Below are 22,714 nucleotides of genomic sequence, written 5' to 3'. Positions count from 1 at the left end.
TTGCTAAATTGCCTTTCAGTAGGATGAGCAGTGTGCCCACAAGTCCACGGCAGGCAAGGGGTCGTCCCCAGAGAAAGCGCAAATGAAGGCATGAAGCAGTTAAACCGAGACATATGTGAGGAGTGGACTTTGTGTGGTGGAAGGTAGAGAGGCTTGAAGGCTGTGCTAAGGAGCCTAGCTTTCCTTTTCTTTTTTAACTTTTGTTTTATTTGAGAGAGAGAGAGAGAGAGATCGAGAGAGAGAAGGAATGGGTGTGCCAGGGCCTTCAGCCACTGTAAACCAACTCCAGACGCGTGTACCACCTTGCGCATCTGGCTTACGTGGGTCCTGGGGACTGGAACGTGGGTCTTCAAGCTTTGCAGTCAGGCACCTTAAGTGCTAAGCCATGTCTCCAGCCCCACCTTTCTGTAGGCTGTTGGATGTATCCACATATCATGCTCTGTTTTATCAAACTGCTTTATAGGTCATAGTACATAAAAGCTGGTTAAACATATTTCAGAAATGTTGGCTTATGCAGGTTATGACTTTATGACAAGCTCGGGATTTAAATTTTTTCATGGAGCTTATTAAATCTGTCAGATCTCCTAGAATACAAATAGCCTACTGTCTTCAATTCTTTTGTTTGAGGCTCTGTCGCAAAATCAGAAAATTAGTGACTGCTTAAATTACTGCATGGGAAGGAAATGTATTGTTAGCCCTTCCCATGACAAAATGGTCATTGCAGATCTTGATTAAGAGCATTAGGAAATGAATGTAGTGATTAAAAATCTCATGGAAAGGAAAAGGGTTATGAAGGTACCTAATAATTGGAATAAAATGGCTCATTTCGTCATAAGGGGCACGTAACACAAAGAATTAAACTGCGTAGGAAAGATAAGGCAGCCCACCGTAGCTAATGTGAAGTCATAATTTCCACCCTAGCTATTTCTGTCACTCATGAGTGAGTGGGTCTTGTGGGAAGAAGTTTCTCACAGGCATTAAGTGATGAATGGGGAGTGATTATGATGACAGATGAGTTGGCTTTTCTGATTAAAACAGAGCTGATCCATTTAATTTATATAATTGGTCATCTGCTTCATTTTAGGACACTTTAACGTTTACAAAAAAATCATGAATCTTTATAACGTGCTCGGCTGTTTCTCTTTCCAAAGATATCTCTGCTAACTTAATGACTTCAGGGTGCACAGGGAAAGATGAGAATCTGAAGTGATCTTAGATACTGCTGAAATATATGATGTCAAGACTTACTGTGTGCTTCTGGGCACACACAAATTCCAAGAAGCCCAAGCCCATGCTGCAAGCCAAGAGACTTGGAGAGTCGAGGAAACGTAGTGAGAGAGGCCTTACTGCAGAGCTGAATTTTTGCTTCATTTAGCTCGTGTGTAAGACTGACATCTACATATATGACTTGAACTTTCCTTTTTTTAAAAAGAATATTTATTTATTTGTTTAAGACACACACAGACAGAGAGAGAGAGAGAGAGAGAGAGAAAGGGCCTCCAGCCGCTGCAAATGCACTCCAGATGCATGTGCTACCTTGTGCATCTGGTTTACGAGGGTCCTGGGGGATCGAATCTGGGTCCTTTGGCTTTGCAGTCAAGTGTCTTAACCACTAAGCCATCCCTCTAGCCCTTGAACTTATCTTTTAAGATAAATTATTCATACTCCTATTTTATTTAATTTTTGCAGCATTGAGGATCAAATCCAGGGCCTTGTAACACGCTAGGCACGCACTCTACAACTAAGCTTCGTTTCCCACCTCCCTTTCTTTCTAATGTAAACGGGTTTGCTTCTCTTTTCTGGGTAAATGGAGGGCCGGTGAGCTAGCTGTCTGTTGTCTGTACTTGGCTAGCAACATTGAAAATGTCCGTGAGCGTGGACACAGCTCTTGTTTTGCCTACTTGTACGACCTTCTGTCCCCCACAGAGCAGAGTGGCCGAAAGAACAGTTTATTCCTCCATATGTTCCTCGGTTCCGCAACGGCTGGGAGCCCCCGATGCTGCACTTTGTGGGGGCACCAATGGAGCAAGATGTGTACCAGCTGGCCGAGTCCGTGGCCAGCGCAGCCGAGCATCAGCGCAAACAAGACATCAAAAGGGTGCCCGCGGAGGTAAAATGTCAGACCGTCCCATGTTAATGTTTTCTGTAGCTGGTACAACGCTCACTATAATTATGATTTTATCTATAATTGCAATTGTGAGGCGCCATTCATTTGAAGATTGTTCTAGAACCAATGGCTAAAAGTTACCCCTCTTTTGCTGGCCTGAGTTATCTCTCAGCTTGTGTTCATATCTGTGACGGATACAGGATCCTGTTTCCATTCCTGGCCAAGTCTATCAGGCCCCTCTCCTCTTCTGTCGTCCTGATCCAAAGCCACATCGCGCTGTGTCTCTATCAGGGAATTGCCTCGTGGTCCTCTTGCTAATTCCTTTTTTTGTAACTTTTCAATTTATTTATTTATTTTGGGAAAGAGAGGAGAGAGAGAGAATGGGCACGTCAGGGCCTTTAGCCACTGCGATCAAACGCCATATATGAGCGCCCCCTTGTGTGCATGTGTAACATTGCGTGCTTGCGTCACTGTGCATTTGGCTTACGTGGGACCTGGAGATTTGAACATGAGTTCTTAGGCTTTGCTGGAAAGTGCCTTAACTGCTAAGCCAGCTCTCTAGCCTCTATGTCCTTTTAATTGTTATATCCTCAAGACAGTTCCCTGAACCTAGATGCGCTGTGTCTGTAGGAAGCAACTCTCCGATAAGCACCACAATTTACCTCCCCTTTTCACCTCTCTCCTCTCCTCTCCCCTCTGGCCTCTGCCCTTCCTAGCTGCTATAGCTACTGTCTCCACCGCCCTACATCATCTCCTCTTCTCCTCCCTACTTCTTCCCACTTCCCTTTCTCCTTCTCTAATCCTTTGAAATACTGTCCATCTGGCTGGAGGAGCAAGGTGTGGTGTGTGTGTGTGTGTGTGTGTGTGTGTGTGTGTGAATTCTAGCTTTTAGGCAGACAATCATGACATGATCTCATCTGCAGGTGACCCTACAGATTACTCTATCTTTACAGTATTTATGAAGATTTGGAGTATAGCCTATTTGGGGAGCAAATTAAGAGAATGAAATTGGGTATAATATTTTGTCACGTTCCTTGAAATGATTTTTCTATGATTCTTTGTCATGCTGGAAAAGAAAATTGGACACCTGAAGCTGAACCAAATACAAATGGGTTCATCAGAACTAAGTAGTTGGATGGAGGAGGTCTAGAGTGGAAAAGAAACAGTAATGACAGTGAGATAACTCTAAAAGGCCTGTTCTTTCCTTTATCCAGTAGCTCAATTCTCCCATACTGCCTACAGGTATTCACAATGTGGTAAACATGAAGGAATGGATTACCACACCATAGTTAAGTTATATCCAGTGTCTGTTTTAAGATATTTTCTTGTTGTTTACTTATTTGAGAGAGGGGGGAAGGAAAGAGAGAGAATGAGCACGCCAGGGCTCCCAGCCACTGCAAACGAACTCCAGACGCATGCGCCACCCTGTGCATCTGGCTTACATGGGTTCTGGGGAATTGAACCTAGGTACTTTGGTTTTGCAGGCAGGCGCCTTAACTGTTGAGCCATCTCGCCAGCCCAGAGACCACGTTAAAGGGAACTGTGCATGTAAATTTTCCTTGCGGGCAGGGGAGATGTTCCAGTGCACATGTCGTGTGAACATGAGCACCTGAGTTTGGACCCTCAGAACTCACATAGAAGTTGCTGCCGTGGCGTGCTTCTGTGAGAAGGGAGCTACAGACAGGAGCATTTCCTGGAAGCTTGAGAGCCAGCTAGCCTGGCAAATGCAGTGTTAAGCTACAGGGAGAATGAGACCTACCTCAAACAATGGGGAAGGCGAGGTCAGACCCCCCCCCCCATTCCCTGGCCATGCACACTGCAGCATGCCTCAGCTCACGCTCTTCCGCGTGTACACACAGACACACCCATCTACACATAACACACTCACACACGTCAAGCACACCCCCACACACATCCAAAAAATCTGTTCCCTTAGAGGATCGTTCTTTGGACATTAACAATGGCATTATTAAAAAAAACTTGTTACAGCCCTGGATTTTTCAAAATAAAGCTAACATAGTACTTTTTTTAAAAAAAGATTCTTTGTTTTTGTTTTTTTATTTATTTGAGAGTGACAGAGAGAGAGAGAATGAGCGCAATAGTCATTGCAAACAAACTCCAGATGTGTGCACCACCTTATGCATCTGGTTTTCGTGGGTCCTGGGGAATTGAGCCTCGAACCAGCATCCTTAGGCTTCACAGGCCAGTGCTTAACCACTAAGCCATCTCTCCAGCCCTAGTACATTTTTATTATTGAAAATCTTCATAATTACACATAATAAACCATGATAACACCCCCCACACACACTTTGCTCTTCACAACTTCACTCTGCATAATATCCACTCCACCTTTCTATCAATGTCGCTTTTATTTTGATGTCATCATCTTTTCCTCCTATTATATTGGTCTTGTGCAGGCAGTGCCGGGCACTTCAAGGCCATGGGGGTCCAGGCCAGGTTGTGTCTGGAACAGGGCATCATTGTAAGGAGTCTATCCTCCCTTTGGCTCTTACCTTCTTCCCACCACATCTTCTGCAACGGACTCTGAGCCTTGGAAGATGTGATAGAGATGTTTCAGTGCTGAGCACTCCTCTGTCACTTCTTCTTAGCACTATGGTGCCTTTTGAGTCATCCCAAGGTCACTGCCATCTGAAAAGAGAAGCTTCTCTGACCAAAAGTAAGAGTACCATCAATATATGGGTATTAACATGAAGAGAAGTGCTTATGAGGCAGTTTGCTGAGCATAGTGTATACATTTAGCCAGACAGCAGCAGTTGTTACCCCCCCCACCCAGGGCTCATGATTACCCCTGTTGTAGGTTTTCAATATCAGGCATGTATTCCCTCTCATGGAGCCTCCATTCCAATTAGAGAGCGGTTGGTTTCCCCCATAACAGGCATGCTACTATCCCCCCCATTGGCTCATTTGGCCTGGCTGGCCCAACTTAAGGCTTGTAGTATCCACTGTTGTTTATCTCCACAGATGACTTCTCTCTCCTTCTCTCCTATGGAACTGCATGCAGTGTGGGTTTTTCCAGCTTTCTGTCAGCTGGTCTACATGGAGAAGGTTTTCAGCTCAGTTCCAGCAAGATTTTCCGGTGACCTTGCTGCCCAAATACAATGTAGTCCTTTGAAATAACCCCTTTCCGACTGCAATTGTGTGTCCTCCTTTGGCTGCATAGAAGGAAGACTAGATGCTAGTCCCTCCAAATTCCTGATTAGACAGCCTCACACTCTAAGCTTTCGTTGGAAAGCACGTGACCCTGCCTGAGTTTTATAGTCCAGACCTCATGTTGTTGAATTTTCTTTCCATTTAGACAGCAAATTTACTAGAGATGAAGAAAATGTAATCAAACATGAAATTGCAATACACTTGCTGTTGCTATAGTAACAGCTATTTTCGAGTCACAGAAATTTCCACCTTATATATAGTATCCTTATCTTAAATGAAAAAAAAAAATGCCCGTTTTAAATGTGTGCCTCAGAAATTCACACTTTTCAGATCTTTTTCCAGTTTCTGTACTTAAAGAGGGGGTAGTGGGTGCGTTCTGGGCATCAAGTGTATATAAGCCTGTTACTCTTTCTGAATAAGTAATTTTAAAAGTAGAATTACTGAGAATCCACCTCTTGTTATGCCTTATCATTTTCCTGTTGTAAACTATTTTCCACGTTATGACTTAAGTGGTCATTTTAAAGAGTGAAATGAAAGATGTCTGCTACCTTGAGATTTATTTTTTGTGAGCAGAGAGGCCAAATAACCGTGATTTAAAGGGCCTGAGAAATGTAATCGTTGCTGGGAAAGAGGGTTTATTATATTTTATTGCTACTGTGATAAATACATTTTCAGAAAATCTTGGGTGATTCAGGATTGAGTGAGTGTGTAGAGAATTGAAAGGCGGAGGTGGAGGGACAGATGTGGGTGACGGCACAGCTTCCCTGCTTCCTCTAAACCGGTGGCTGCAGTCTGCGCCGCTGTGTGGTCATCAGCCAGGAGCTGTCATCGCGCCCCCTGGTGCAGATGCCCCGTCCAGGTCGCTCACTCTCGGGACACTCATGGCTACACACTGGCCAGCCTCCCTCTGTCCAGAAGTAGGCAGAAAAAAGCATAGCACTTCTTCCCGTCTTTCAGAAGATTCTCCGTGTGTGTGGTGGGGGTGTCAGGGGGGTGCATGCATGTTAGTAGCCAAAGGTCACCATCAGGTGTCCTCCTCAATCATGTTCTGACTTATTTCTTTTTGAAAATAGTTTTTATTGACAACTTCCATAATTACAGACAATAAACCGTGATAATTCCTTCCCCCCTTACTTCCCCCCTTTGAAATGCCGCTCTCCATAACATCCTTTTCCCTGTCTCCATCAATCTCTCTTTTATTTTGATGTCATTATCTTTCCCTCCTATTATGATGGTCTTGTGTAGGTGGTATCAGGCACTGTGAGGTCATGGATATCCAGGCCATTTTGTGTCTGGAGGAGCGCATTGAAAGGAGTCCTACCCTTCCTTTGGCTCTATATTCTTTCTGCCACCTCTTCCGCAATGAACCCTGAGCCTTGGAAGGTGTGATAGAGATATTGCAGTGCTGAGAACTCCTCTGTCACTTCTTCTCAGTACCATGGTGCCATCTGAGTCATCCCAAGGTCACTGCCATCTGAAACGAGAAGGTTCTCTAACCAAAAGTGAGAGTAGATTGATATATGGATGTGAGCATTAAGAGAAGTTCCACCTTATTTTCTGAGAGGAGGTCACTTAGTGAACCCAGAGCTTATCAATTTGCCTAGACCAGCTAGCCAGCAAGCCCTGGGATCCCCCTGTTCCTGCCTCCCTGGATCTAATTACAGATGTGTACCACTGCACCCAGATTTTTTTTTAATTTTTTTAAGTATTTTTATTTATTTATTTATTTGAGAGCGACAGACACAGAGAGAAAGACAGGTAGAGGGAGAGAGAGAGTGGGCACGCCAGGGCTTCCAGCCGCTGCAAACGAACTCCAGACGCGTGCGCCCCCTTGTGCATCTGGCTAACGTGGGACCTGGGGAACCGAGCCTCGAACCGGGGTCCTTAGGCTTCACAGGCAAGCGCTTAACCGCAAAGCCATCTCTCCAGCCCTGCACCCGGATTTTGATGTGGAAGCTGGCGGTCCAGACTCAGGTCCTCTTGCTTATGTAGCAAGCATTTCTCCCGCTGAGCCCTCTCCCCAACGCAGAAGAGTTTTTAATTTAAACAAATTAGGTAATGGAATAGCTCTGCTCTCTCCTGAGAAAATGATAAGTGGAGTTGGTTGAGCCCAGGTGTTTACTTGGCTGGAAAATGTCCATTTGTATTTGTGTGTGAAGAATAATTTCCTAATGCCTATTCCAAAAAAAAAATTGTAATAATGGGATTTTGGGCATCCACTCTAGGCAGTGGGAGATATTCCGTGTGCTGAGCTGATACTCAACTTATTCTCACCGGCTTCATCATTAGATAGAATTAGCTACTATAGCCATCTAGCTGAGGTTTTTCCTGAGACATCCCCAAATTCAGATATGTTTCTCCCCATGAATCCACACACTGAAATAACCAAGGGATTTAAAGACTGCAGCATCCAGCCTGGTTTTCCTATACTGCCTTTTGTGTGAGGAGACCATATGAAATTTGCAAGTCCTGCTTTTCTTTCTATGTGAGCTTGTAGCCTCCATAACTTTAAAACCATGTTGCTCCAAGGGTCCCAGAGGGCTGGGGAGATAGCTTAGCGGTTAAGGCATTTGCCTGCACAGCCAAAAGACCTAGGTTCGATTCCTCAGCACCCACATATGCCAGATGCACAAGGTGACATATGTGTCTGGAGTTCGTTTGCAATAGCTGGAAGCCCTGGTGCACCCATTTTCTCTCTCTCTCTCTCTCTCTCTCTCTCTCTGTCTCTCTTTATTTTTCCCTCTCTCAAATAAATAAGCAAAAATATATATTTTTTTTAGAAAGAGGGTCCCATAGACCACAGTTCTTTCTTAGTAGCACCCAGTGGATTCATATTTGAATTGTGCTAACTGCAGGAAAGAAATGACGCCAGCATTATCTTGTCTAGACCCTAGACTATCAAGATCAATGTATTTGTGCTTTTCTGTGTTTCCCACCACAGTACATCTGATGCTAATAACCCGGTCCTAAGAAATACTGCATAAGTAGTGTTTGGGATGTATTTTAAAAGTGATTAAAAGCAAGTGACATAATTCTGTTGCACCAAACAGACTTCTACATGACAGGTGATGGTGAAGGTGTGTGTCCATTATATGTAGGAAGCAAAGCTCAAAGCTTCCTTCCATGTGTTGTTCGTTGGTGCTGAAGTACAGTATCACAACCGTCTACTGTTTTCTTTTTAATTTATTTATTTGAGAGCGACAGGCACAGAGAGAAAGACAGATAGAGGGAGAGAGAGAATGGGTGCACCAGGGCTTCCAGCCTCTGCAAACGAACTCCAGACGCATGTGCCACCTTGTGCATCTGGCTAACGTGGGACCTGGAGAACCGAGCCTCGAACTGGGGTCCTTAGGCTTCACAGGCAAGCGCTTAACCACTAAGCCATCTCTCCAGCCCAACTGTCTACTGTTGAACTGTCTCATGCAATAGCTTTCTGCTTTATATCTGCTGTTTGCATTCTTAAGACTTAGCTTTTGTACTGCTGATCTTTCTTCTCCTATGTAGGTCTTGGGCCAAAAGGAATCACTGCTGTTTTGTAATTTACGAGTATGGTGGGCAGTCACTTGGAAATGACAGTTGATCATGACTTAGGGAAGGCTTCTTGCTGCCTGATGTGTGGTCTTGTCCCAGTAGAGTTTGGCCGTTGTCTTATGTAGCTGGTGGTTCTTTAATCAAACCTGCTCTGTCTTTCAGCATTCCAATGTGTCGGAGTATTCTCCACCTGATGGGTATGCGTTCGGTAACAACAACATGTACCCCAGAGGGCCCCATCTGGACCAAGGGGAAGCCACTGTCGCTTTCAAGCCAACTTCTAACCGCCAGGCAGAGAGGTAATGTCCCGTGTTGCCCGCAGGAGAGCTTTGGGCGCCTGCGACGCAGTGTTAGCAGGAGCTGAGATGTCTTCTACTCCCTCCCACTGTTTTGTCTTTTTGATGATTTGATAAAATTTCAGTTGTTGCTTTTTTTTTCTTGGTTCTTTGATTTTTTTAAAATTTTTATTTATTTGAGAGTGACAGAGAGAGAAAGAGGCAGAGAGAGAGAGAGAGAGAATGGGCTCACCAGGGCTTCCACTGCAAACGAACTCCAGATGCGTGCGCCCCTTGTGCATCTGGCTAACGTGGGTCCTGGAGAATCGAGCCTCGAACCAGGGTCCTTAGGCATTGCAGGCAAGCGCTTAACCGCTAAGCCATCTCTCCAGCCCAGGATTTTGATTTTTTGAGGTAGGGTCTCACTCTAGCCCAGGCTGACCTGGAATTCACTATGTAATATCAGGGTGGCCTCAAACTCAAGGCCATCCTCCTACCTCTGCTTCCCGAGTGCTGGGATTAAAGGCGTGTGCCACCACGCCCGGCTCAGTTGTTGCTTTGATGAACAAAAGATCCAGTCTGGACTGCAGTTGGTAATTCTCACTTAGTGCAAATTCCACTGGGTAACTTTTGCTGTTTAAAAAGACACTTGTAAAAAGTAAAAGATAACTCTGGCAACGATCTGTGCATGAAGAGGAGAGAATTATGTCGAAGCTTTTCTACTACTTTGTACCAGATGGTCACTGAAGCGTTTTCCAGCTCTATAAGTCATCAAGGAAACATTTCATTTCATCTTTTTCATTGTTAACAAAAACAAATCTTCCTATGGACAGAAGTATTTAGACTGAGCTATATGGCAGGGCACACCTGAGTCCCAATATCCTGAAAGCTGAGGCAGGAGGATTATGGGTTTGAAGCCAGCCTGGGTGCACACACAGTGCATCCCAAACCAGCCTGGGCCACAGTATAAGACCCTGTTTCAAGAAAAGTTCTACTAAATTTAGCTAAATATTTAAACAGAGTTAATGTCATGTCATTCTTATTAGTCTTACCATTTCATTTTGTCTTTATTTCTAGTTTTATTTTTTTAAATTTTTTTGTTCATTTTTATTTATTTATTTGAGAGTGACAGAGAGAGAAAGAGGCAGGTAGATATAGATAGAGAATGGACGCACCAGGGCCTCCAGCCACTGCAAACGAACTCCAGACGCGTGCGCCCCCTTGTGCATCTGGCTAACGTGGGTCCTGGGGAATTGAGCCTTGAACCAAGGTCCTTAGGCTTCACAGGCAAGTGCTTAACCGCTAAGCCATCTCTCCAGCCCTAGTTTTATTTTTTTATTTATTTCCTTATATATATATAATCCTTAAAATTTTCACATGCTCAAACCTGGACTTTGCATGGAAAAGCAATAAAAGAACAGGAGTGAGTTTCCTTCTTAAGTTTCATTTTTTTTTTCCCCCCGCAAGTGTGGTTTACATAGACACCACCCCATACAGAAAAAGAGAAGGAGGCATTGCAGTGTTGATAGCGGGAACGTCAGGCTGCTCATTCCCCTTTGGTGAATGGTGCTTTTCTTTCTTTCTGCAGAAGTTATGACTCACTCAAAACACAGCCGAAGAAATATGCCAAATCCAAGTATGACTTTGTGGCAAGGAACAACAGTGAGCTGTCAGTCCTGAAGGATGATATTTTAGAGGTAATCACATTTTTTAATGCTCTTAATAAACTGAATTTACTAGATTCTTTTGATATAATCCGATGCCTTCCTGAAAGAGAGGTCAATAAATTAGCCTTTTAAATATTTTGTTTACTGGAGAGAGAAAGAGGAAGATAGAATGGGCATGCCAGGGCCTCCAGCCACTGCAAATGAACTCCAGATACATGCCCACCTTGTGCATCTGGTTTATGTGGGTCCTGGGTATTGAACCTGGGTCCTTAGTCTTCACAGGCAGACACTTTAACCTCAAAGCCATCTCTCCAGCCCAAGAAATTATTCTTAATGTGGTGATTTTCCTGTGTAGTGTATTCTAGATACCTGTATCTAGAACTGTCTAGATGATCTTCCTCACAGTAATGTTAAGCACTCAAAAGGAAGCTACAGATACTGTTGGGGGAGGGAGATGGGTGTGTAGCTTGTGTGGCTGTCTTCCCTTCTTCTGGGATTTATTCATGTTTGAATAAAGTCTGGACATCAGTTCAGTACAGACAGACTCTAGTATTTTAATAAAAGAAAATATGTCCTTCTTTCTCATCTAGAATCCTTGCACACATGTAGCCAGTGCCTCATGAAGTAGAGAATACTCTACCATGATCCCCAAATCTCTTTCTTAGGGGATGACGAGAAATCATCTTCTTGAATACAGAAGATGAACGATCATAATATCTTTTGTTTAAAAAAATGGGGCTGGAGAGATGGCTTAGTGGTTAAGCACTTGCCTATGAAGCCTAAGGACCCCAGTTCGAGGCTCGATTCCTCAGGACCCACGTTAGCCAGATGCACAAAGGAGCACATGCGTCTGGAGTTCGTTTGCAGTGGCTGGAGGCTATGGCACGCCCATTCTCTCTCTCTCTCTCTCTCTCTGCCTCTTTCTCTCTCTGTCACTCTCAAATAAATAAAAATAAACAAAAATATTTAAAATAATAAAAAAAGTGGTTGTTATATTTTCCTGTTCTGCTGGGAGTGGTGCCACACTCCTTTAATCCCAGTACTTGGGAGACAGAAGTAGGAGGATCGCCATGAGTTCAAGGCCAGCCTGAGACTACACAGTGAATTCTAGGATAGCCTGAGCTAAAGTGAGATCCTACCTCAAAAAAAAAAAAAAAAAAAAGCCCAGCTATTTCCTGATACTGTTCTACAAATGGAAACAGAGGTTCAAGTAGTACCTTGTTCGTGTTTCATAAATACCTCCAATAATGTAGGAATGTTCTTGGGCGCTCATATAGATTTAGGGTACATTGTCCATAGTGACATTGTACTGATTCTTACTACAAACTGTACTTCTTGGTGTTATTTCCAAGAATTCCAACCACTTCTATGTTGTTGTTCGGTTCGGTGTCAGAAGTGAAGCACTTTCTTTTTTTTTTTTTAATTATTTATTTATTTATTTGAGAGCGACAGACACAGAGAGAAAGACAGATAGAGGGAGAGAGAGAGAATGGGCGCGCCAGGGCTTCCGGCCTCTGCAAACGAACTCCAGACACGTGCGCCCCCTTGTGCATCTGGCTAACGTGGGACCTGGGGAACCGAGCCTCGAACCGGGGTCCTTAGGCTTCACAGGCAAGCGCTTAACCGCTAAGCCATCTCTCCAGCCCTGAAGCACTTTCTTGATTAACGTTGGGAATCATAAAAACGGACTCTGTCCGCGAGCCGGCATTCTTACGGCACTCACGCTTCCATCTCTCGCGATGGCAGATCCTCGATGACAGGAAGCAGTGGTGGAAAGTTCGAAACGCAAGTGGAGACTCTGGGTTTGTGCCAAATAACATCCTGGATATAGTCAGGCCTCCGGAATCCGGACTCGCGCGTGCCGACCCACCGTACACACACACCATACAGGTAATTATGATTCTTCACAACCCTTCCCATCTACAGATTTTTTTTTTTTTCACTTAACACTCATAAGCCATTTAGAAAGACTTACTCTGGAGCTGGAGGGATGGCTTAGCGGTTAAGGCATTTGACTGCAAAGCCAAAGGACCCAGGTTCAATTCCCCAGGAGCCATGTTAGCCAGATGCACAAGGGGTGCACATGTCTGGAGTTCATTTGCAATGGCTAGAGGCCCTAGCACACCCACTCTCTCACCCTCCTTCTCTGTCAAATAAATAAATAATAAAATATTTTTAAAAAGACTTATTTGTGTTAATCACTTTTAGCTGTCATGATTGTTTTTGCAATTGTTAGAGCAATCGTAGGGCAATAGTGAGAGACAGAGAAGATTACATGTACTTTTTTTCTAATTTATTTCCCAAGGAAGTTGTTCTAAATTGTTTCTCTGAATGCTTCCTGCTCTGACGCTGTAATCTTCCTGACATGTGGAGATAAGGCTCTTCTCTTTAGACTAGAAGGTTCAGCAGCTTAGTTCTCTTCACTAGCCTTCGCTCAGACTTTGAATTTACACCAAGTCACCTTGCAATGAAAAAGAGGATCTGTTCACTGGATTCTAATATTTTTTTTTTTCCTTTCTTGCTCTTAAGTTTTAAAATGTATTTGCAATGTAGATTAACCAGGTCAGATACTGAATATTGCTGGAAGCTCACACTACGTCTTTTAGGATTTCAGTCGCCTGCTTATTTTACTCACAGTGACAACTGAGCTCACTTACTGTTAGAGCTGTGGGGTATCAGGCCTGAAATGGCACCCTGAAATGAGGGCTACCGATAGAGCTAGACTGGATGAACCAGTCCACACAGTCTATGAACCTAGGTAGCTTTTTTCTCATCCCTCCAGGAGAAACTCATTTAGTTTTCAGTCTTGGGCAAAGCTAACTTCTGGCTCTACAATTCATATGGCATTATTATGTTATGGACTTGTTTAGAAGCGGATCATTTTTGTGCCAGTTCTAGCCTTGAAACATGAAATTGTCCAGTCCTAGAACTGAGGTCATGTTGAGTTTTCTTTTTATTTATTATTGTTTTAGAGAGAGAGAGAAACAGGTAGGTATAAAGAGAAAATGGGCATGCCAGGGTCTCCAGCCACTGCAAACAAACTCCAGAAGCATGTGCCACCTTGTGCGCCTGGCTTAAGTGGGTCCTGGGGAATCGAACCTGGGTCCTTTGGCTTTGCAGGCAAGTGCCTTAACTGCTAAGCCATCCCTCCAGCCCCATGTTGAGTTTTTTAAGTACTTAGGACTCCTCATGACACTCAAGTCTGAGTCCATCCTTACTTGGTTCAGAGACTTGACTTGAGAACCCATGAGTCAAGAAAAAATGTAAAGTGAAGATTTCTTATAGCTGAGAGTGGGGGTGCACACCTGTCACCCCAGCGCTTGATATATGGAAGCAAGAGGATCAAGAATTCAAGGTCATTCTCCACTACGTAGTAAATTCTAAGCCATCCTGACAAGGCGCTGTCAAAAAATATCAAACCCACCAACCAACCAAATGAACATCGCTGTCTCTGTATCCGGATGGTCTGAAGTGGTTGTGGTGGAAACTTGTCTGTTGTACTTACATTTCCCTGGTCTGATGTGACATATGAACTCACCAATGTTCATTGTCTGCCATTAGCTGTTGATGCCGAGGAAGGAGTTTGAATTGTTCAAGGTAGGAGCTGCTTTGCTGCCGTGCATGTTTGCAGTGACGTTTGCAACTAAACTTCAGCATCTCCTTCTTCTTTGCCGTGTTCTTCCCTTCCGAGCTTAACGCGTGGCTTCCTGGCATCCCGCACGGCTCCTGCGCCCACTCTTAATTTTCTTTTAGAAAAGGCTTGTGACCTTATCCATAGACAGCGACAAAATCTATACTGGAACTGTTTGTCTGAGACACTGAGGGCATATTGGTGCTATGAGATGCATGGATTGTTTTTAGGTTTCTTCTTTTAAAGTTATTTAGGAGACAGACAGACAGAGAAAGAGACAGAGAGAAATTGAGACAGAGAGAGAGAGAGAGAGAGAGAGAGAGGGAGGGAGGGAGGGAGGGAGGGAGGAGGGAGGGAGGGAGGATGAATGGATGCACCAGAGCCTCTAGCCACTGTAAATGAACTCCATACGCATGCATTACCTTGTGCATCTGGCTTTACAGGGGTACTGGGGAATTGAACCTGGTTTCTTTGGCTTTGCTGGTGAGTACCTTAACCACTAAGCCATCTCCCCAGTGCTGTTTTTAGTTTTTAACTCATAAAAAGTTCAAGAAGCAGTATCCACAAAGGGTAGCCCTCACCTTCGTGGGCAAGCTGAGTGCAGAGTTATATTGTAGGTGTATAAACGATACCACAGGCGGGTTTTTTTTGTTTGTTTGTTTGTTTGTTTTGGTTTTTTGAGGTAGAGTCTCACTTTAGCGCAGGCTGACCTGGAATTCACTCTGTAATCTCAGGATGGCCTTGAACTCACGGTGCTCCTTCTACCTCTGCCTCCCGAGTGCTGGGATTAAAGGCGTGTGCCACCACGCCCGGCTCACACTCACTTTTTGCTTGGGTGCATGGCTGGTAATGAATAGGCATCTCCCACAAATAAGACACTTAAAACTTGCAAGTAATACGCATTATTGCATACACCCTTGCCACGCTTGAGATATTCTGAAAAAGAGACTAATGTCTTCCACCTTTTCCTGCTTACTCGTCAGTCTTTTTATTTTATTTTTATTTATTTATTTGTTTATTTTTGAGGTTAGGTCTCGCTGTAGCCCAGACTGACCTAGAATTCACTCTGTCGTCTCAGGGTGGCCTCGAACTCCACCTCTGCCTCCCGAGTGCTGGGATTGAAGGCATGTGCCACCATGCCCAGTTCTTTAAAAAAATTATTTATTTATTTGAAAGAAAGATGGGGAGAGAGAGAGAGAGAATGGGTGCACCAGCCACTACAAATGAACTCCAGACGCATGCACCACCTTGTGCATCTGGCTTACATAGGTCCTGGGGAATCGAACCTGGATCCTTTGGCTTTGCAGGCAACTACCTTAACCCCTAAGCCACCTCTCCAGCCCATTCTTGACTTCTTGTTCATCAGTTCCGATTCTTGGCTGGAGCTCCAGGTGGACTTTTCTATTTAAAGCTGGAGCCTGAAGGTGGTTGGCGCATACCCGAGGCAGGAAGACTTGTGGCCCGCTCCTCCTGGTATTTTCCACCTCCAAAGCTTCCACACAACCAGGAGTTTCTTTAAGTGCCCATAAGGCTCGGGCGTTTATCTTACTACTCTGTGTCAACAGAGACACGTGGTCCTCCCAAGGAGTGCCTGTGTGAGTCACTTCCTTTTTAACTTTCCAACACTGCTGTGCTGTCTTCCAGAAGTTTCTGTACATAACTATGAATGTAGAAATGCATCAGATACATGCATAGAAGCATGTTTGTTCTCTCCCCGCTCCCCCTTCTCTGTCTCTCTGCAGTGCATAAGGTAGAGGGGAATGAATTGAACAGGCATTAACAACACTTCCTTTTCAACAACTGAAAGCTCTGGGCTGAGCTCAATCAAACCATCAAGACTGTAAAAATTTCGTTTACTTTTTTTTTTTTATATTTTATTTATTTACTGGGGCGGGGGATAGAGAGACAGAATGGGCATACCAGGGCCTCCAGCCAGTGCAAACAAACTCCAGACTTAAGTGCCACCTTGTGCATCTGGCTAACGTGGGACCTGGAGCATTGAGCCTTCTTGGTTCACAGGCAAACACCTTAACTGCTCAGCCATCTCTCCAGCCCCCAAACTCTTAATAAACAGGATCAAACATCTGCTATCTGTCCCCAGTTCTGCTCTGAAAGGATTCCCATGCTTGGTGAATTTGTATTATCTTTCAAAAGAAGCCTGGTGTAACATGGAAAAGAACGTGCCCTTGGAAATATGTCCCAGTCGTTTTTATATCTCAACACTCTTGTGAAGCTTAGGCAGGAGGATTTATGGAGTCTGAGGCCAGCTTAGGCTACAGTCTGGACCCTAGTCTATTCTGGGCTACACAGCATAACACATACTAATTCTTTTTTAATTTTTTAATTTTTATTTATTTATTTGAGAACGACAGACAGAGAGAGAAAGAGGCAGTTAGAGAGAGAGGGAGAATGGGCACACCAGGGCTTCCAGCCACTGCAAACGAACTCCAGACGTGTGCGCCCCCTATGCATCTGGCTAACGTGGGTCCTGGGGAATCGAGCGTTGGACTGTGGTCCTTAGGCTTCACAGGCAAGTGCTTAGCCATCTCTCCAGCCCAGCACATACTAGGTCCTGGACAGAGCTGGCTTCCCACTCCCAGGTGGCAGTCAGGTGGCACTCAGACAATGCCAATGGTCACTGCTCAAGCTGTGCCTGGCATTCCTTAGCACTCAATACATCCTGTTTCCCTGAAGTGCCCAACCGCAAGCACAGGTGGGCCAGGAGAAATAACTGGCCCAGCGTTTCCCAACAGCGTGAAGCCAGCGCGGGGACCCGGCACCCCCTGATCCAGAGCCTGTGCTTTTCCAGGAATAGAACTCCTAGCAGCTTGCTACCTCTTTTGTATAAAAAGCAGGTTTCCATTGTATGACTGCTTAATGGGACGCACTCTCAGAATGGCTTTACCACACGTTGTAGGGTGACGGGCCACTCTGATCCGCCGTAGCTTGAGGAACCTTTCGTCTCAGGTGTCCACTGCTTGGATTTGATCTATTCTTTCAGTTTCTAATTACTTAGAAAAAAATCCATCTATAGTACACGATTAACTTAGAAAGTGGACGTTTGTCAATAGTAGAAACAAGGAAACCAGATGCTGTCTGCTGCTGTTAACTCACCAAATATTTTATTTTTTTAATTTTTTTGTTTATTTTTATTTATTTATTTATTTGAGAGGGGCAGAGAGAGAAAGAGAGAGGAGAGTGGGCATGCCAGGGCCTCCAGCCACTGCAAACGAACTCCAGACGCGTGCGCCCCCTTGTGCATCTGGCTAACGTGGGTCCTGGGGAATCGAGCCTCCAACCGGGCAAGCGCTTAACCGCTAAGCCATCTCTCCAGCCCTCGCCAAATATTTTTTAAGTGGACACATTTGCAACTCTCCTTTCCATCCCTACCATTTCTGGAAATGAAGGAGTTCATATGAGGAGAGTCGTTTCCAGGGAAGGGCACACAGGCCCTCACCTGGTCACGCGCTACCAATAGCTCCTGTTGTGACGGCAGGGTGCTCCTGCCCGGCGCTGGCATTGAACAGGCCTTGAATTGTCACCTGCTGGCCCGGTGGCCCAGGGTATTTAACATCCTCCTATTTGGACTGTTTTGTAACATCTCTCTAAAGGCAGATGTTCTGAGCTCCTGTTTCCCCTGTGGGCTTTTGCAAAGCTCTAAAAATACAAGACAAGATTAAGTGGAGACTCTGTGTGTGTGTGTGTGTGTGTGTATACACACACATACATATATGTATGTATATACATATATGTATGTATATGTACATATATATGTATATATATAAGTGTGTGCATGTATGCGTGTGCATGTGTGTTTGAATGAAGCCACACAAAAGGAAGTGAACACTTTTGAACGACTGTGGGAAAAGGACCTGTCTTTTCATTAAAATGTCGCTAGCTGCAGAGCACCCAGGTCCTTATAGTATCTTTTCTGAGCAACAAAAAGATTTCTCTCCACCTAGAATCTATTTGGCACACAGAATTTCTGGTGACTTATTTTGATTTGATTCACAGACTTCCAGCACCATGACTGTCTTCTAGAATTCTCCCTTTACCCACAGAGATGCTTTGCCTTTATGCAAGTCTCGGAAAAGGCCCCCGTGTTATTTCTAGTATATCATGTGGCCTCGCTAAAACGTCTTGTATTTATTATGAAATGTTAAGTACATGTTTTTGTTTTTGTTTCTCTTACTCTAGCTATTCTTATTCTACCAGGACAGAAATAACGACGAATGTCCTACTGTGATGGTCTCATGCATTCAGAATAATTTTCCCATCATCTGTTTCCTGGCTCTTACAGCACTGTGGGAAATCTTCAACATGCGTATTGCTAGATAAGGACTCTTATCCCAGTTCTGTCACTAGCCAACCCTGTGACAGCTACACAGAGAAATGACTTCCTGTTTCTGTGTTGCAATTTGCTTGGTCATGAACTAGAGAAGGTCATTCCAGTGAAGACGCACAATTCTTTTGTCTCCTATATATGTGCTGGAAGATTTCAAAATTAAAAGTGGTAATATTTTCTAGTGGTGATTACTAATTTCCACCCATGCCATGCATACTTTTAAAAAAAGTTTTTATTTTTATTTATTTATTAGAGACAGAGAGAGGGAGAGAGAGAAAAAGAATGGACACACCAGGGATTCTAGCCACTGCAAATGAACTCCAGACACATGTACCATCTTGTGCATCTGGCTTATGTGCGACCCAGAGAATTGAACCTGGGTCCTTAGGTTTCACAGGCAAGCACCTTAACCACTAAGCCATGTCTCCAGCCCCATACTTCGTTTTTGTCTCAAGGTAGGGTCTTGCTCTAGCACAGGCTGACCTAGAATTCACTATGTAGTCTTAGGGTGGGCTTGAACTCATGGTGATCCTCCTACCTCTGCCTCCCAAGTGCTGGCATTAAAGGCATGTGCCACCAAGCCTGGCCATATAATTTTTTTAACCTAAATTCAATCCAAACATCCAGATACTATTGGCTGGAAAACAACCATATTACTAATATGTCTCCATATTCCAGCCAGACCAACTTTCTGTCAATACTCAATATTTAAAAATTATTTTAAATTAATCTCAGAAGTCCCCACTCATTAGTCAAAAGACAAGGTTTTTAAACAGAGATGGTTAGCTTTTCTTTTTTTTTTTTTTCTTTGCTGATGAAATTCTTTTTCTTGGGCATATTTAAGAAACCAAAATGATGCTATAAGGTGCACATGTGGCATGGCAAGATCGTTGTAATAATAAAATAAGTGGACACATCCATCATCTCACATAGTGACCCTTTCTTCCTTTCCAGTGGCAAGAGCACCCACAGTTGACTTATTTAGCGTAAAGCTGACTGTGACACCCGTTATCAACAATAGCCCTATGTCTGTGAGAGTTTTCTATCCGATCATCCTACATGTTTGCTGCTGTGTGTTGTACCACGCTCATTCCCCCTTTCTTCCACTACCCCGGCAGCCTTGGTAACCACTGTCTTCTCTGTCTTTATATAGTTGACCTTAAAAATAGTTACCTTTTATTCTGCCTCATGTGCTGACATTTCGTCAGCTATTTGTAGTGACAGTTTGAATGCCTTCTTTATAGGATGTATAGTTATAATATATAATTTGTAATTTTAATACATAAATTATAATTTATAGGATGTAATATCTTCCCATATGCACAATTATAAAATGTTCTGTGTTTTTTTGCCGGGCATGGTGGCGCATGTCTTTAATCCCAGCACATGGGAGGCTGAGGTAGGAGGATCGCCATGAGTTCGAGGCCACCCTGAGACTACAGAGTGAATTCCAGGTCAGCCTGGGCTAGAGTGAGACCCTACCTCGAAAAACCAAAAACAAACAAACAAAAAAGTTCTGTGTTTAGACTGCTTTCAAGCTCAGAACGGAAGTTCACTAAAATCATGCCATGACATATATTTCCCTTTGTAAATCTGAGTGTATTCTTTATAAGCTATTGGAATAAAATTAACATATATCAGTATCTTAACATTTTGTTAATTTTTTTTTCAATTTATTTGTTTGAAAGCAGAAAGAGATAGAGAGAAGAGAGACAGAGAAAGGATGTGTGGTCCAGGGCCTCTAGCCACTGCAAACAAAGTCCAGATGCATGTGCCCCTTGTGCATCTGGCTGACATGAGTCCTGGGGAATCGAACCTGGGACGTTTGGCTTTGCAGGCAAACACTTTAACCACTAAGCCATCTCTCCGGCCCTTAACATGTTATGTTATTTTAATGATCAAATCATTGTTATTGAAACATGCTGTGTCTCTTATTCTGTATGCTGAACTATGTAATTAATAAGAGTTGGAGAAATTGATTGTGTATTTATAAATACCTTAACTGGTTGACTTGTGGGCGTGTAATTTTACTGTGAAAAACCAATTTGTTGTTTTCTAATATTTAATGTATATAGTAGCTAATATCACTTTAGTTTCATCTCCTGTGTTAATTTTCTCATTTAATGTGATTTGCTCCATTTTCCTAATAGCAATTACTTGGCGAACTCTCAGAGGTAACCCATGTTCATTCCCTCCTGGCACTTCCTCTTTATATAACTTTTGGATTCAATCTCTGGACTTAACACCCTCCAAATGTTCCAGATGTGTTGTTTACATGGCAGGTCCAGAGAGATCATATTTAGAGAAAAAAATCATAATTCAGAGTAGGGTGAAAATTTAAGAATATTTCAACTGACATGGCACAGTTTTTACTTGCATAATTTCCTCTCTGAAGCAGTGTCACACATGAATTAGGAGCTTAACCTCCCAATAACTTTCTGTAATCCTTGAAAATGTTTGCTCAGCTTTAGTTACCGAAGAAAAGGCGACTCATTCCAGCTTAATTATAAGTAGCAGAGCACATTTCCTATGTGGTCTGGTAATGGTGACTTCTGCAGGGAAAGGCAAGAAAAGACATTTTGTTCTCAGCAGAGCTTTCCATCCATTCGTGACCGAGAGCGGGTAAGACTTAGGGACCGGAGGTGCAGTGGAAAAGTGGACCCGTACCAGGTGATCACACTGCCCGCTTGGAAATGTGGGACTTCCCATGTGAATTCCTGGGACAGGCCCAGGCCCAGGCCCAAGATTTCTGCTTTGGTATTAGACCATCAGCACCTTTTGTAGATGAGGAACAGGCTGACATGCAGTTCTGCTCACTAAAGCACCCCAGAACTTGAGTAGTACGGTGACCATTATCTCTGGGCCCTCTGAAGACCAGAGGGTAAAGCCATGTGGAAAAGATGAGGAGGGGCACAGAAAAAAGACCGCAGGCTTTTATTTATTTTATTTATTTATTCTGAATGACATTTCAGAGTGTCATACAGTCCATCAAGGCCTCCTGGTTTGGTTTGGTTTTTTTCCCCCTTTATTTGTAGAGGTTGAAATCATGAGGCAGGAGGAGAGGACTAAGAAAAGAGGAAAAAATATGCAAGTAAAGATTCTTCATGGCATAAATCAGTTTTTTTTTTCATATGAGTTTGGAAACTTTCACATGAGTTTAATGTTTTAAACCCAGCCTGTGTTAAATCAACGGATACAGTTGCATTGTGTAGCAGTAACTGATGAAAGAAGTGAGTCACAGTACATTTAAAGAGCCTGTCTTTGGGCTTGATTTAACATTGTCACACAGGATACTCCATTTTTCATGGCATTATTTGATGGATAGCAAAACACAAGCTGGTCTCACTTTTATGAAAGCAGAAGATGTGAATCATATCATGGAATGCCTAGCTAGTAGCGTTTTGTTGGTGTAAGCTTTAAGGCAATGAATTAAATTCTGTCACTTTTGAAACATTGATGCAAGAATTCATTAAACCCCCACGAAATGATATGCAAAGCAGACTTTTGTGTAGGAAAGCCGCATACATATTAATCGATTTTGGTGTGTGCTAAGTGTTGCACTTTGGTGATGTTTGCTGTGTTTTGATTACTTTGAATACTTGATTGGCCCAAATATAAGAGGAGTGTCTTGTGCAAAGTAAAAGCACAATAATGCATTCTAACACACTACCGAATACATTAGAAATGTTTCTAGGCCTTAATGCCAAGGGGCTCAGCAGTCTGCTTTCCTTTCATCTAATTTCATGGCAGACTCTTCTCCTCTCACTCTGTCTCCTTCTTCCCTTCATGCCTCCGGGCATTGTAAGCCCCTCCATCCTCTCTGTTCTTGCACGTCCATTCTCAGTGCCTGCTGGTCAGTGAGCCGTCGCTTTTGAGAAGGACAGAAAAGAATGTGGGCTCCTTCCCAGGCCCTTTCCACAGGTGTTCATTTGCTGTGAAGGCAACTTCAAGAAGGTCAGATTGGTTTGTTGTTTTTTTTTTGAGCAT

The 22,714-nt window shown here is 43.6% G+C and overlaps 1 protein-coding gene across 2 annotated transcripts in view; it reads left to right on the top strand.

Moving 5' to 3' along the window:
- The window catches only part of Eps8 (epidermal growth factor receptor pathway substrate 8), a 144,645-nt gene that overhangs the window by 103,577 nt on the left and 18,354 nt on the right, over nt 1-22,714 (top strand). For both annotated transcript variants that reach the window (XM_045139499.1, XM_045139500.1), the window contains exons 14-17: nt 1,927-2,110; nt 8,972-9,108; nt 10,673-10,781; nt 12,498-12,641. In XM_045139499.1, the coding sequence (XP_044995434.1) occupies nt 1,927-2,110; nt 8,972-9,108; nt 10,673-10,781; nt 12,498-12,641 (574 nt within the window). The remainder of the gene's footprint in view (nt 1-1,926; nt 2,111-8,971; nt 9,109-10,672; nt 10,782-12,497; nt 12,642-22,714) is intronic.

This window comes from Jaculus jaculus, chromosome 22 (assembly GCF_020740685.1).
Source record: "Jaculus jaculus isolate mJacJac1 chromosome 22, mJacJac1.mat.Y.cur, whole genome shotgun sequence".
In the NCBI taxonomy this organism is placed as follows: domain Eukaryota; kingdom Metazoa; phylum Chordata; class Mammalia; order Rodentia; family Dipodidae; genus Jaculus; species Jaculus jaculus.
The sequence above is the reverse complement of the archived record's forward strand: the minus strand, read 5'-3'. Positions and strand labels throughout refer to the sequence as shown.